At 35.7% G+C, this 15,573-nt stretch overlaps 1 protein-coding gene across 2 annotated transcripts in view; it reads right to left on the bottom strand.

Annotated features, from left to right (window-relative positions):
* Positions 1-9,157: 9,157 nt before the first annotated feature.
* Positions 9,158-15,573, bottom strand: part of KHDRBS2 (KH RNA binding domain containing, signal transduction associated 2) — a 304,931-nt gene continuing 298,515 nt past the window's right edge. For both annotated transcript variants that reach the window (XM_066590426.1, XM_066590418.1), the window contains 2 exons: positions 13,829-13,887; positions 9,158-9,762 (listed from right to left, as the gene is read on the bottom strand). In XM_066590426.1, the coding sequence (XP_066446523.1) occupies positions 9,665-9,762; positions 13,829-13,887 (157 nt within the window). In that variant the 3' untranslated portion in view covers positions 9,158-9,664. The remainder of the gene's footprint in view (positions 9,763-13,828; positions 13,888-15,573) is intronic.

Below are 15,573 nucleotides of genomic sequence, written 5' to 3' on the forward strand. Positions count from 1 at the left end.
GAGAGCTGTTCAAAAAATGAATGCCCACAAATCTCAAAGAACTGACACAATGTTGTAAAGAGTCGGCCAAAATTCCTCCAGAAAGATGTGAGAGACTGATATAGTCATACAAAAAAACAATACTTCAAGTTATTGCTTGTAAAGATGGTTCTACATGCTACTGACTCATGGGGCGGACTCAATTTTCTATAATTAATCATTTAAATAAATATAATAAATAATGACACGATGTAGCATATCATATGTTGTTGCTCATCTGAGGTTGAATTTAACTAATTTCAAGACCTTCTAATGACCAGATGTTAATTATGTCCTGATATGTAAAATCATAGAGTTTAAAGAGGGTATACCTAGTTTTTCTCATGGCTATAGATTAACATTAACCTTATTTCTTGTATTGTTACTTTTTTCAGTAAAATTAAGAGTAACAATAGATTTTATGTAAAGGTTTAGGGATGAGCAAAAAGGAAAAATATAGAGGTAGATGAGTATTACAAAAAATAAGTATATACAATTTCAAAGTCTAACCCAATGAATATTTAAAGGTGCTATCCCATGAATAATTTTCATACCAAAAGTTCTGAAAGGCTGTTAAGAAATGGTTTAAAGTCATTTATAGTTTTTGTCAGATAAAAAGAATAGTAATTAAAATTCTCATCTTTTTGCTTCAATGTGTCCTCTTTGGTGGTGGCGCTGATGAGAGCACTGGGCTCTGGACAGAATCAGTCTTCTCTACCCTCTGGGAGATCACAATATGCTGCCTTCTGCTCAGCACTGTATATTGCCTTGCTACTGCAGGCTACATGGCTGTAGTCTGTATAGTCAGGACATAAACAGCTCTTGGACTGTCCTTATAGGGTTATATGGTATTAATATACAGTGATGTGACACTAGGAAACTATAGAATATTTAAAGCCCATTTAGACACAACGATTATCACTCAAAATTCGCTCAAAAGCTGTCTTTTAAGTGATAATCATTGTGTCCAAACGTGCGGCCATTGTGCACTGTTCGTTCATCGCTCATTTTTAGCCAGCTAGAAATTATCGATGAGCCTTATAAGCACCGCATGCTAATATCTCACCGGGGGCGGTGCTGATAGCATTCTTTCAACTGGAATCCCGCTGGCAGTTCTCAGCAGGACACCAGCTGAAAGCGCAGAGAACAAAGCAGCTGTTTGCATATACAAAACAGCTGCATTGTTCTCGGAGCTAACATAGCAGTATCCGCCTGCATTATTTCTTTAGTAGCTAATTAGCTAGTTAGAGTTATGCAAAGATGATCGCTCAAAACTGTCACTCAAGCTGTTGTTTGAGCGAATTTTGAGTGACCATCGTTCCATGTAAATGGGCCTTTACATTAGTGGTGTAACTATTGTAGTGGCAGACAGGACTGCTACCAGGTCCAGAATGGAAGGGGATCCACTGATGGAAAGTATTGGTTTTTAACTTTATCTGTGTATCTGCTCTTGGGCCTAAAAATCAGAGCAACTATCTTTTTTCTAGAGAAAGTGCTCATAGCTTCACCCCTGCAAATGGCTATTTTTGTTAGTTCCTTGAAAGGCAGCATTTTTGAGAAATGTAAGAAAAACATTGGGATATTTTTAAAACATAATATATTGAAAGCCATAACTTTGATGCTAACTTAATGAAAAAAACTAAACAAAAGCTAACAGAAACATGCAATAGATTTAGTGTTGAAATTGTAATCCTTGCATTTCAGTACTTCATACTAAACTTATTTTACCATTAAATGCAACTACGAGAAATGGCCAAGACTGTGATTTCTGAAAATAATTGAGTATTAGAAGCACACATAACTTCAGACAGAAATGGCAATAACATGGATAGATAGATGTAAACATCTGCAAGCAGTTTGTGTTGGGAGAGGTTTACAAATTGAAATATATAAAGCAAAGGTGAAGTTCTTCTCATACAAGGTTGTCTGCAGGCGACAGAAGCTGTGTAATGGTAATGCAGACTGCAGGCAGACTCTGTCAATGAGTCCTTGTATTTCCGAATAGCATAGTCATACCTAATAAGTCAACGGTGTTACCTGAAGGAAAGGATTGTAGAAACAGTCAGATATTTCTTTTGATTTATTTGTCCAGTTTTGTTGCATTTCTTAGCAGACGTTTATGTGATTCATCACACAATACACTACAATAATACTTTAGTGTATGTTAATGTACACTCAACATTCATTGTCACTGATGGCTGAATTACAAGACAGTGAGAGGAAGAAATGGAATTGAGGTAGGAAGTTCTGCATATGTCATTCTATTCTTACATTACAAAACTTTTCACTAAGAAGCAATTATCCAGACAAAAGTCTCAATTTTAGTTCCACATTTGACCGCAAAACACTCATCTATATTCCACTGTGGAGGGCACATTCGGTTATGCATAGGGCAGGATGTGGACATAGGACTTAACTGATGAACTCTGACTCACTGATGCATTGTCTGTATAGAAGAGATCAACTTCTCTAGTGATTTGGAAAACTGGAGTTCCCTGCAAGAAGGGGCTGGAATAGAGGTCAATTTTATTTGCTTTAGCTTTTGACTAGGTCATTATGGTTTGACAATGCTTTCCATGGCACATATAAACTGACTAGATTAAATATTCCAGATATAATGTGGAATATAAAAAAAAATCTGAAATGAATTTTCAAAGATATTCTTTCCCTTGAATCCCATACAAACCTTATTCACATTCTGAAAAACAAAACAAATACTACCAGACCTCATACATGTCAAGCCTCCATGGTACAGGTAGTGCTTCTGTTTATATGAATTATATAATTTGTAAAGTTTTTATCAAATTTAGGAGTTCCAAAGTGAACATATAATAACAAAAAATTAGATTTCTACTCAAAAAGTTCCTACATATATCGATACATCAGCATTTAGGGCATCAGTCACACGGGGAGCAAGCCAAAGTATATTATATTTGATGTTTTAATTGAGAGTTAAAGGGGTTGTCTGCTTTCTACTCCTTTTTCAGTTTTCATTTATTTAGTTTTAGATAAATGACTATATATAGTGATACAACTGATATATAGTTATACATTACAATGGACTATCAAGTCCACGGACTATACCATTCTTCTGTGCAGATAGGGGCCACTGCACTGCTATAAGAAAGAGATGTGAGCAGAATTTTGCATACATGGATATTGAAAAATTGAATCATTTCCTTTTCTATAACCAAATAAATAAAAACTGTAAAAAAGCTGTAGAAAGTGAGCAATCCCTTTAATTATTTGATATGATGTGCATTTTATATGAAATGTACTTTATTTTATGCAGTTTATGTAAAGCTTTTAATTACAATAGACCATTGCTCCCATCATTATACTATAACATTTGATCTAAAGCTGATTAGGTATATACAGTATGTCTTTGGATGGAGGTGCTCTATCTTACATCTCTCTATGGTCTTGGATAAAAGCATTAAGGAAATGCAAGAGGGATCAAGATAGGAACTTAGAACACTCAGGCAACTAGAAATTAAATTAATGATTATTTATCAAACTTCCGTTGCAACTTAGCTCTTACACGCTAAGGACTCAGTCACATGGGCGCATCGGCGCCCGTGTTACTGCAGGAGGAAGACGGCCATACCTCAAGACGGATGTCTCTCTGCAGCGCCAGGAGAAAGAACATGTGACCGGCTTCATTGCCAGTCATGTGTTCTTTCTTCAGCGCTGCAGAGAGACGTCCGTCTTGAGGTACTCCCGTCTTTTTCCTGCAGGAAGGGCTCAGTCACACGGGTGAACGGGTGCCGATGCGCCCGTATGACTGAGCCCTTAGATAGACTGATAATCCTATGAGATTCACACCTGCTTTTGACTCAAAAAACCTTAGTCAACAATTGCCACAAAAATTGCACATGTGATTCCTTCCTAGGTAAAACAAACAAAGAATAATCAAACTTTTGCAACTGCTCTAAATTCTGAATTACTAATATATGGACTATTGTTTGGTCAGGTTGAAAATTCCTTTAAATGGTGAACAAACTCTGCACAAATCAATAGTGCAGGTTTATATAATAAACCTTGTAATATATTGTATCAGAGAAAAATGCCTCTTTCCCGACTTATCAGGCCCCTTTGCCCTACCCACTTAAGATATTCACTCACTCTGAATATAGACTGAGAGACAAGACAAACTATCAGTTTACAAGAGATCAGAGTACATGCTGCCCATAGAAGACTACAGAGAGAGGAGAAGGGAGGGAGAGCAAAGCTGGATGAGAGAGAAGCATAGAAAGCTGAACAGACATGCTGCTGAAGCTAATAATATTTTACTGATTTGCAGGTATTGGAATCACATCTACACTGCTCAGTACCTCTCTGTAATATCCACTACTTTCTCTGTGCAGTGTATGAGAGACCTCATAGCAGCTAGTCTTTCACTAGTTTTTCCCCACAGCTCAGGGAAAACGTAGAATTACAGATGAAACTTGCATAAGGAAAACTGCTAAAAATGCAGGAAACAAGTCATATAATTGCAAGAAATAGTGTTATTCTTTATGGACACACACAACAGCTCATTCTGAAAGGTCATCTGAAATTACAGGTATGCTTTAAAATATTGAAATATATCTGTATATATAGATATACAAATCATCTAAAAAAGTGTGAAATTGCTGTGCTACCACCAAATACTTTATTTAAAATTATGATACTTGTTTAAATACCTTACCAAAACCCTGATATCAGAACAGAATAGTTAAGATGACTTTCAGCTTTTCTAATTCCTTTCTGAAAACTTTTCAGGACTCCTTCTGCAGTTTCTTCTAAAGAATAATAAAATGTATAAAAACAAAAACATTCAGCAAATTAAGGTATGTTATAGAAATATTTCATACAAGATACAATATGTAGAGCAATTATAACCTAAAACTATAGTTCATACATACATATCCATTTGTATATTATATATAGCACTCCTTGAACTTATAATATTTGCAGATTATATAATACAGAGTTTTCCTTGCCATTGCAACTTGAAGCCGCATTTAGTATACAATGTCACAGACAGCCGAGACCTACTGCAGCTTAATTTTCTAGTTAGATCTAGTTTTCCTTCTCTCAAAACAGAGGTTATGTGTATTTATCTGTGCTGTAATCTGAAACACTTATTTCCCTAAGCAAAAATAGTTGGACATACATTTTTTTGACGAAACTGTTTAGCTTGGCTATCTTTGGAATGCTAATTCTCCATATACTATGCAAGTAAAGATGATTCATTTGCTTTTTTGAGCCAATTAAAAAAGGTCCAACTGGCACAATAAAAAAACTTTCTAAAGTAACCAATTAGCTTTAACCCTTTCCAATCCACTGTCTGACGTCTAAAGACATTATGATTTAGGGCTGTACAGCTCCAATATTGGAAGACGTCCGTCGGGGTTCTCTTACTTTATATTGCCAGCCTCTCTGCTGTCGGAGCCTATCCAACGTGTCACCTCATACAGTACTGGCTTTAGCCAGCATATAGTGCCGTTGTATAACGGCAGAAAAAGAGTAAGCCCACTAGGAAAATCAGGATACAAATTCAATTGGAAAGGGTTAAATCTAAAAATGTACATTTCTGTACAAAATTCTACGATATATCATTGAGATATTATCAGTTGGGATCTCTTCACCAAAATCTAACATAGATTGCTAGAAAAAAAAGAAAAATTAATAGGAGCTGTGGCTCTCTTTTACCCTTTGGCTCCTGTTAGTCTCTATTGGTTTGATGCAGGAGAGACATTGTCTCTTTGGTCTAGCATTCAGTGAAGGTCCCAGAGCCTATAACCCTAGCAATAAGAACTTCTGCCATGTCTCTATATATTAAAACAACAAACTATTGTAAAATCTATTTATCTGAAGGAAAATAGCACTACAAAAGACAATTGTAGGAGAGTAGTTGCAAATGCGAAGTTGATCTAAGGTCCAAAGTTTACATATTTACTCATGTCAATGCAGTGCTACAGCCCTATCACAGGGAAAGGGCTCAAGCGTTGCACTGACATTGCTCATGTGTACTATAGATTGCATATCTATAATTAGAAAAAAAAATATTTACAATATGTAAAGTGAAAATATAGAAAAAGTAACATTGCAGTATTTTATACTGGAGAAACTCTGGTAGTCTGACATATTTGTAGCACAGATTTTCAAGATAATTGAGTATCTCAAAGGTCCAAAAGCAGCAAAATCTAAGCAAGGGTAACTAATGACTCCTCCAATTAAAACAAAACAGAACAAAAAACATCTTCCATGTTGCCATTTTATTTTAGGTTATCTTTTTGGGGGATCTCTAACCTTAAAAATAGGTTATAATGATTGTTCTATGATAATCCAGGTTCATATTTAGTCTAGATAAGGCTGTATTAAAGAAACTGTACTCTGTATGCTATATATATGCACCAATCAGCCATATCACCTTCCTAATAATCCCCCTCAATTCACCAAAACAGGTATGACTCCATAAGTCATCTGAAAGTGTCTTGTGGTATCGGCACTCTACACCCGTGTTGACTTCTACTCAAGGAGTCCTTTGGCTGGTCCTCCTTTCTATGTGCCTTTGCGTGGGGACACATATTTGATGGTGGACAGTATTGCATGCAGGAGCAGTATATCCTGCATGGTGCTCGTGCCTACACATACCTGTACTGGTGAGATACCTAATGCTTATGTAAGTACTATGCATACTACAGCTCCTTAATAGCTTTGTGACAATTATCTCTGTTAATTATCCAGCTACCGGACAGCACTGATATATTAAACTATATTGTTGCTACAATATATATCAATATACATCAAGTGCAGCACACATTGTATATCTTTGTTAATAGCTGTGGCTATTTTGCTTCATCTACCTACTCAGTACATTTTTGTGCCTCTATGCAAGCTAATTTAGGCACTTGGTTACACTAATATCTTTAAAGACATTGACACCAGATATTAGGTTTTGCACTCTTGATTGTGTTTTGGACAATACATTAGTGGCTCTACTGTTTATGAGCTGATTTATACCTGTTTGTGCACATATTTAGTGATTTGGAATATTTTTGCAGATACTTTAAGTTTTGTCATTTGCAAGGTAAAGCCTCCATGGGTCAGACTTTGGTTCTTCCACCATATCTCACAGATACTCAATCAGATTGAAATCTGTGGAAAGTTTCAGCTCAAGTCACCACCTTGAACTCTTTGTTGTCTCCATTCACTTCTTTGGAGGTTAGTCAAGCAAACATGCTCGATTGGTACATGACTCCCAATCATGATTGTGTTTTACCCGAAAGAAGAACTCAGCCTAAGTATAAAACATGTTGTCAATATGACACAAATAAGGGCAATCCTCTTCTAAAGATAAGTTATTCTGATATTTTTATTTTTATGCTGCATCTGAACCAAAACCTCTTTCCACCATTGGAAGCCTCTATCAGTGTGTCTGCACATGATCCTTCGAAGATCAACCAAGAAGGGAGATAGCTACAGCTCCTTCAGAAAGCTATTGATAAAGTGCCAAAAAGCGTGGTGTCTTCAGCACAATAGGAACAGTTAAGTGCGCTGGCACTTGTTCATACTTGAAAATGATTTGCCTTATTTGCAGTCCAACCTACGAAGCACATTCTTTTCTTGATACAATGTAATGCAGTTTTCTTCTTCTATAATACTTACCTTTATGGAAAGTTTTCCCTCTACTTTATATCCTCAGCTCTTGAATAAGAAGAATATCTGAAATGGAATTATAGCAATTTACTACACATGACATTATTGTTTCAGCTCAATTTTAACATTAAACTATAACAAGAACAGCTTAACTTCTAAAGTGTAAAGTATTAGCATGCAACTCCAGCTGCTCTGTACTATTCAACATTTATGTAATATGAAAGCTTAGATTTTATTCTCATCAAAAAAGTAAACCAATCACAGTGACAAAACGCCAGCACTTAAGATTCAACAAAAAGAAATATCTGGAATAGAAATCATTTTGGTGGCCCTGTTTCATGGTTTTCATTTCCACAATATATTAAGTTAAATAGCTGATGTTAGCAAGAGTTGCATTACTGTTATGGTTAATTTTATTTCTGTTTAGTTAATTGAGATTTAAAATTTTGATGTCACTAGTTAATCTTAATTATTTGTTTAAGAGCCTAAATTCCTAGTTGTTATGATCTCGTAGGTTTACTTTTTTAACTATAAGTAGCTTAATAGTTGAGAATATTTAACATTTACTCGCATACTGAAAATTACAGAGTTACTATTAGTGTTACCTGTTTATGGTTTAGTCATCCTTTGAATCCTGCGACACTTTTCCTTAATAATCATCAGCCATCAAGTCTGATAGTCTCAAAAGAAATATCAGCCCATTAAACTGCTTTCAAGGTTCGTGATATTTAGCACTGGAAATTACAAATAAAGTTTTTGAAGTTGAAGTAAGATAGCAACATCTGGGCAGTGACACTGATGATTATTGGTAGTAAAGATAAATAGTTATTAAGATGATGCAGTCAACACACTCCTAGGAGTGACAACCAAAATCTAGACAATGATTACAAGTTAAATAAGATATTTAATGTTTAGGGTGATTCAGAGTTGGAAGATCTTGGCATTAGGACAGTCTAATGGTGGTAAGTAGTAATCTTACCTCATTTAACTCCATTACATTCTCACGAGAGACATGCTAGTGGTGCAAACAAGTCAGAATTTTTGTTTAGTAAGATGAAGCTTAGAGAGTCGTTTAGAAGCCATTTACATCTTGTACATTAGTGTTTTCTAACCGCGTATGAAATAACAGTTTAGTAGGTTAACTTTTAAATTATTTAACAAGCAAGAGTTATTAAAACTTTTAAAATATTACACCAGATACTTAAAACAAACTTGGGATCATTTTGCAATTTTTACGGAGAACATTTTAGGCATCCCTAGAAAAGGAAATACATTAGGCATTTAAGGCTACAGTCGAAAGCAAGTGATTGCAAGTTTAGTTTCTTACAAAATGTCAGCTTTATTGACAAATTCTAGCAGACATATTTGACAAATTATGATTTCCTATTTAGAGAAGATTACACATTGATCTTTATGTTACTGTTTTAAACAAATACAAATTAAAACACTGACAGATTCAGTTAGCTACATACATTACAGTAGCTGATTAGTTTTCAACCCCATTAAAACAGCATTTTAAATTAAATTTACAAACTTAATACTGAACATTTTGTTTCTTACACGTATTAAAAAAAGCCAGTTTAAAACATCCTCTCTATACTTTAATTATGTTATGTTCAAAAATCAGATTCCAATAATTTAGCATCCCTACACAAATGAAATTCCTGGCCTGGCATGTTATGTTTCGTCTAGACTTTACCAATGCTGTCACACGTTCATGCTTTTAAAAAGTTAATACACTACAATGAACAACAACCAACAGAACGTTTCCTGTTTCATGGTTTCAGACAAAATGATCCTGCATTTTTTCAGTCCATGTTTAAAAAAATATTAAAGCCAATGCTACACCACGTTATCGCAAATACAGAAGTACATACGGAAACCACAAGCAGTAATCCCCAAGATAAAAATGGACTATTACTTGTCATGTTGCTGTTTTATGCAGAGCCATAAGGCAATTAATTGTCTCTAAAAGGAGGTTCACAATTGCTGACGACCTTCAGTATCTACCATACGGATGTTCTCTGTAACCTCCTCTAGTTGTTCTTTGTAATGGTGCCTTTAAACTGGATCGCGTTGAAGACCATTCTTCCTGGCCTAAAATCAAGGGACATAGAGAAATATATATCTTTTGAAGACTTTTGTTACTTTATATGTTTCTTTTGCTATAAAATATTTTAAACGTATGCATTTTACTAACTAAAAGGCTAAACTTGCAGTGGTGTACATGAAAGGAAGGGGACCTTATAGTGAATATCGAGTCTTCCATTATTGTACTTGATTTTGCCACTCAAGACAGATGGGCCTACTGTTTATTTCTCTATCTTGCCTTGATCATAGCACTGGGCCAATTTCCAACCCCTTTGTTTTTGAACAAAACTGCTGCTCTCGAGAGGGATGGGAACAACCAGGACTGAGACAATTCTCTCTAAGGGCCCCATAGCAGCTGCATAAGCAGAAGCTATAGTATGTATGCTTTTGTAAATTAGAGTCTTTATTCAATATAAACACTTGAATTTAAGGGTTAAATAAGAAATGAACACACATGTTCAGATAGTATAAGATAACACCAATAGGAGAATCCTCTGACCTTCATTATTTCAAATTAAATCAGTTAACTAAATAGGAATTGTGGCACATCCATATAGGCTAAATTTGTCTGACTTAGAAAATAATTCATGTCCCAGCAGCATATCTTATTGCTACTACTACTTTGCAGTAGGCTGCTTTTGAATACCTTTATTTTGTTTTGTATATGTATGTTTCCTTTGAGATATGTAATCCCTTCTTTCTATATTTCTTTGTTTCTTCCCTTTTTCTCCACGTACATTCCTTTCACATTTTTCTTTATTTCTCATATAGGCTTCTTAAGCACTTCTTGGTACTTTAATATGTCAGATCAGAGTCTTGTAACAAATATTCATGGGCTGTTTGGTCAAAGCCAATAAGGAAGTCTGCCTCTGGATTACTGAAGATTGCAACTAGCATGAATTAGAGGATTTTATTGTATAGCGTCTGATTTCTTACGAATTCTTTAACATTTTAATTTGCTAGCTGCACTCTAGAGACTAATATAAATATTTTAAGTCTGAATTACTTTGATAGTATTACTAAAATCAGGCCAGTTTAACACTTCATGATCCTAATTTTCCTGCTTGTTTACTTGAAAAAAAAAAAAAAGCAAATTACAGTTTTCAATATTCAACTTCTGTGTAAAACTGATCCCAAACATTCTACAATTAAAATAATGCATCCGCAGAATAATATAAAGAATGTTGTTACACAAGCCACTTTTTAGAATTCCTGAAAGCCCTGAATAACACTACATATCTTTCGTAATGGACTCTTTTATACTGTTATTTTGCATGCTTAGAATTAATACATATAATATTAGCAGATGTCTCATCCACATGCAGCACATAGTGTTATCCTTACTCTGAGCAATTAAATAAGGGTTTCCCAATATAACTAGCAAGTGGATCTGTCATCAAACTAAAGGTGACACAATATGGAAATAGGTCCTATCTTCTATTAGCGCAAAATGCACACAAATATTAAGCCATTTGGCTATTAGGAGCTATCAAAGATCACAATGGAGTGACTGGTATGAGTTCACTGTATTTATGAGAGGAACACATCTTTCCTCACCTACTTCCACCATTTTTGGGGTGAGTACTGAAGACAGGGGCAGGGAAGAGAGGAAAAATAGGATGCACTCCCCTAATGAATACAGCGGACTCCCCTTTGCTAGTTCCTAGTAGCCACACAGCACAAAAATTGTTGTGTCATTTGGGCTAATAGGAGGGTAAATCTGTCTGATATAATGCTGCCCTGACAAAGGGCAACATAGCCTGATGACTGATCCATTCTAAGTTCAGTTTAGCCAGCAGACATGGAGTCCATCTAAAATGAGATCTGCTGATAACTTATCTCCAATGTGTTGCATTACAAAATGCATAATTTGATTTAAAGACATGTTTTCCACAGAATCTAAGTTTCACGATGCTGAGTGCAGACATATACTCTGCATAAATGAATAGGAATGATAACCCTTTTTTCAAACTTTTACTGATTAATCCTAATATTCTCTATTTAACTTGGAACCTTCTGAGAATAAGTAGAGTGATTTTAAAGAACTTTTAACTGATATTATTTAGAGTGGGTAACTGTAGCAGTTTTGTCCTCTATTTAAGCACTCAATGAACAAACATTTGAGAAGATGACTTCAGAAATAATAGGCTAGCATAATATGAAATGCAGCTTTTGGTAAAAAAAAAAAAGAATTTTTTGAACATAAATGAAGTCAATGTAAAGGGATTTCTACATTAACAGTCAAGATAGTATATCCTCTATCAGCGCACAAATGGGAATTGAATGTATTCTCCATATTTCACATTATTGACACTAATTTGAAGTGACATTTTTCAGCAAATATCTGACATTTGCAAGATTATACATCATCAGTTCTATTTATATGAAGATTAATGGAATAAGAATTACTCCAGCACACTTTATATACCACTAGACCACTAGTATTTAACATTGCATGTCCTAGCTAGTGATTTTGAGATACGGTCCCTGAAGAACTCTTCATGTTTTCAAGTTGTTCAAAATTAAACACTTAAAGAGTACAAAAAGGTTAAACTGGCACTATTCTTCCATGCCTCCTGTTTGAAGAGCATTATTTTTATTCCTTCTATATACCTCTGTTATGCAATCAGCCTCAATACTTTTTGCAGATAATATGCAAAGTAATGAATAAATTGGAAACTAGCTAGACTCTTTACTGAATGGATAGCGACAAAAGAGCTCGAATTCACACCACTGGAGACCACCCAGGTGTTAATTCGTTTATCAATTTGCATAATAGTCACACAAAGAAAATGCTTTGCAATCAGGGTTATGGAGAAATGAAGGTACAGGATGACACCAGTTTTGTGATATGACAGATCCTCTTTAGAGAAAAGGATGATAAATTAAACTGAAGCGAAAATAACAATGAAGACAACATTTAAAAAGATCACTAAAAATTGCAGCAAGATTTACCAAAACAGGTAAGATCCCAAAGTCAGACAAATCACTGCTAACAATCACTAAGCTGGTTAGTACAAAATGTCCCTACAAGGATACAGAAAACCTCTCGAATTATGCAGGGCAGAGTTTACCCCAAATATAAATGTATTCAAACTTACAACTTAATTGATTCATCAAGCTCGATTTGCAACAAATCCATTTTGCTAAGCTATAGAACAATTAAAAGAAATCTGTCACCAGGTTCATGCTGCCAAAAAACCATGTGCTCTCTGGAATGATTTTTTCTGAAACAATGTGCCATTTCAGAATAAACACACTTTGAACTTTGATTTGGGAACTAAGCTCCAAGGACTAACACCTCTCTTCCTATACACACAAAAAGGATGAGAGCTGTCAGTCTACAGGACTGCAGGCAGGGGGAAAGGCAGCATGACTGCCTCTGTGACTGGGAGGTCAGTTCCTGAGTCAAAATTCAAAATGCGTTTATTCTGAAATTCTGCAGCGTTTTTGTTTCATAATAAAACATACACGGGGGTTCCTGTCTAAACAGGGGTATGCCTGTTCTAATTTCATGCTGCCCATATTTTGGGCAGCATGAACCGGGTAACAGATTCTATAAATTAACCACAATTCTAGTTACTTTATTCCGTAAGAATTCAAAATGTTCCCATGACTGCATAAAATCACTGCACTGTACAATATCAGATTTTAACCCCTGTCCATATGGTCTGCTAGGTCACATCAATATTATAGAGGTTGTTGTTCCCACTTAGTAATGCTCTATATTAGCCAGAATGGAGAGTAACTAAAAAAGGGCCTCCTGCTCCAGCAGAATTGGCCTGGCAAAGTATTACATGGTCATCCATTCACTTAACCATGTGCTATATAATATTCCAAAATTTTCGGCAGAGGCCTGTTGCAGCTTTCCCCATAGGTACCAGATGAACACCTGGGGCTTCAGGAACGAAGTCCATGGTGATAAGTTCCTCAATGGAACAAATTACTTTTAACGAGTTCCTTTGTTCAAATAACTCATTGCTACTCTTTGCACAACTTTTTATATTGTAAGTACTGGCAATTACATTTTATATATATATGTGTGTGCAGGAAAAAGAAGTATCAATCTTACCATAACTGTTGTAGTTTTCTTCATTTGTTCCATGTCCATAGTCATAATATTCTGGAACACTATAACATGTGAAATCAAAAAGTAGTCAACATTGCATAAAATATTAAACTGCATGACTGGTTATTGTTAACAACAATGAAAATGAATAATAATGCTTGAGAATATTCTATATCTAGGCCAAGCTTCATAAAGGTATTCCCATTTTAACCAATCATGATCACAATGGGAATACACCTCTATATGAGGTGTCTGGGGCGGCCATGAGTAAGAAAGCATTCGAACAGGGTTATGCTACGCTGCTTCAGTAACTCCAATAGGAGTTATGGAAACAGCGTAGCACATCAAGCTCTGCTAATTTTGTAACTTGGGAGTTCCGGAAACACTGTACCTTGCTGTGTTACTCTGTTTCCATACCTCCCATTCACTTCTATGGGAGTTATACAAACTGTATAACAGTCTGCTTGGATTTTCTGTAACTCTTGACCACCCTTGACAAGCCATACAGGCACGCCCATCAGTGTTCAAACTTAATTTTTGAGAGAGGTGTCAAAGCTAACACCCACCTATCAGACTTTTGTGGCTTATCCATTGGATATGCCATAAAGTCTGAGATAGGAATAACCCTCTTTACTGGATCCAGAAGGTGCTACAGGTGTTCAAACAGAATATATCTAGAGAATATATTCTTTCTTATCCACAAAATCAAATTTAATACGCTCTGTAATATTCATTTATTTTCTGACACTTTATGATTTATTATAAAATATTACATGTTTATATTTAACAAATGAAATACTATTCTTATGCTGTGTTTACATTTGCATTATCATTTACTTTTTTCTGCTCCATCATAGTAGTAGAATTACAAAATTGACAAAGTGCCAGATCTGTCACATGAATAAATTCAAAAAGCAGGACAGCACTCCAGAAAACATGGTGGGTACAAAACTAAAAAAACTCACTTAGTGTGGTAAGCTACCCCAAGAGTACTCGGGCAGGTCATCACACCCCCGAGCCACATTTGCCTTCAGAAAAACCATACACAAAACCATTTTGAATGGAGGCATTTCCACTCGGGAGTGCACCAATCTCACAATACCAATGACCATAGGGTCCGGTGTTCGCAGTAGGAGTAGCAAAGTAAAATAAAAGTGTAAGGCACTCAGGGACTCAAGGATAAAGTCTCTTACATTCATTCAATGCAATTAGAAGTGCAAAATGTTTTCTTATGTCACAAGCAAGAAACCACTACCCCCATTGTGAAGTAAGTGAATGTTTTGCACTTCTAATTGAATTTACTGAATGTTAGAGGATTTATCCCTGAGCATCTTAAGGCCCATTTACATAGGACGAACTGTTGGGCAAACGATGCCTGACAGTGCGACCCAGTGGTTGAACAGGAGTGAGCATCGCTGAAAGCACTGCCGGCATGGAGGACACTCTCTCCCCGCCCATCTCAACTCACTGTAAGCAGATAGTTGTTCAGAACTGAATGACTGTTGTTTACACGGAACAGCTAGTCGTACAGGTTTCTGCATGTAGAAACTGAACGACTGAATGACTCTCATCCAGTTATTCAGTCTCTTTCGTTCAAATACGGGCAGGAGCACAGGTATTTGAACAACTCTGGACAATAATCGTCCCATGAAAAAGGGCTTGTACTCTTTTATTTTCCTTTGCTAGATCTGTCTCATGGTGGACATAACCAGCATCAGGCTGACCCTATTAACTAATAATGGGATCCA

Source organism: Eleutherodactylus coqui, chromosome 1, assembly GCF_035609145.1.
Source record: "Eleutherodactylus coqui strain aEleCoq1 chromosome 1, aEleCoq1.hap1, whole genome shotgun sequence".
Lineage (NCBI taxonomy): Eukaryota > Metazoa > Chordata > Amphibia > Anura > Eleutherodactylidae > Eleutherodactylus > Eleutherodactylus coqui.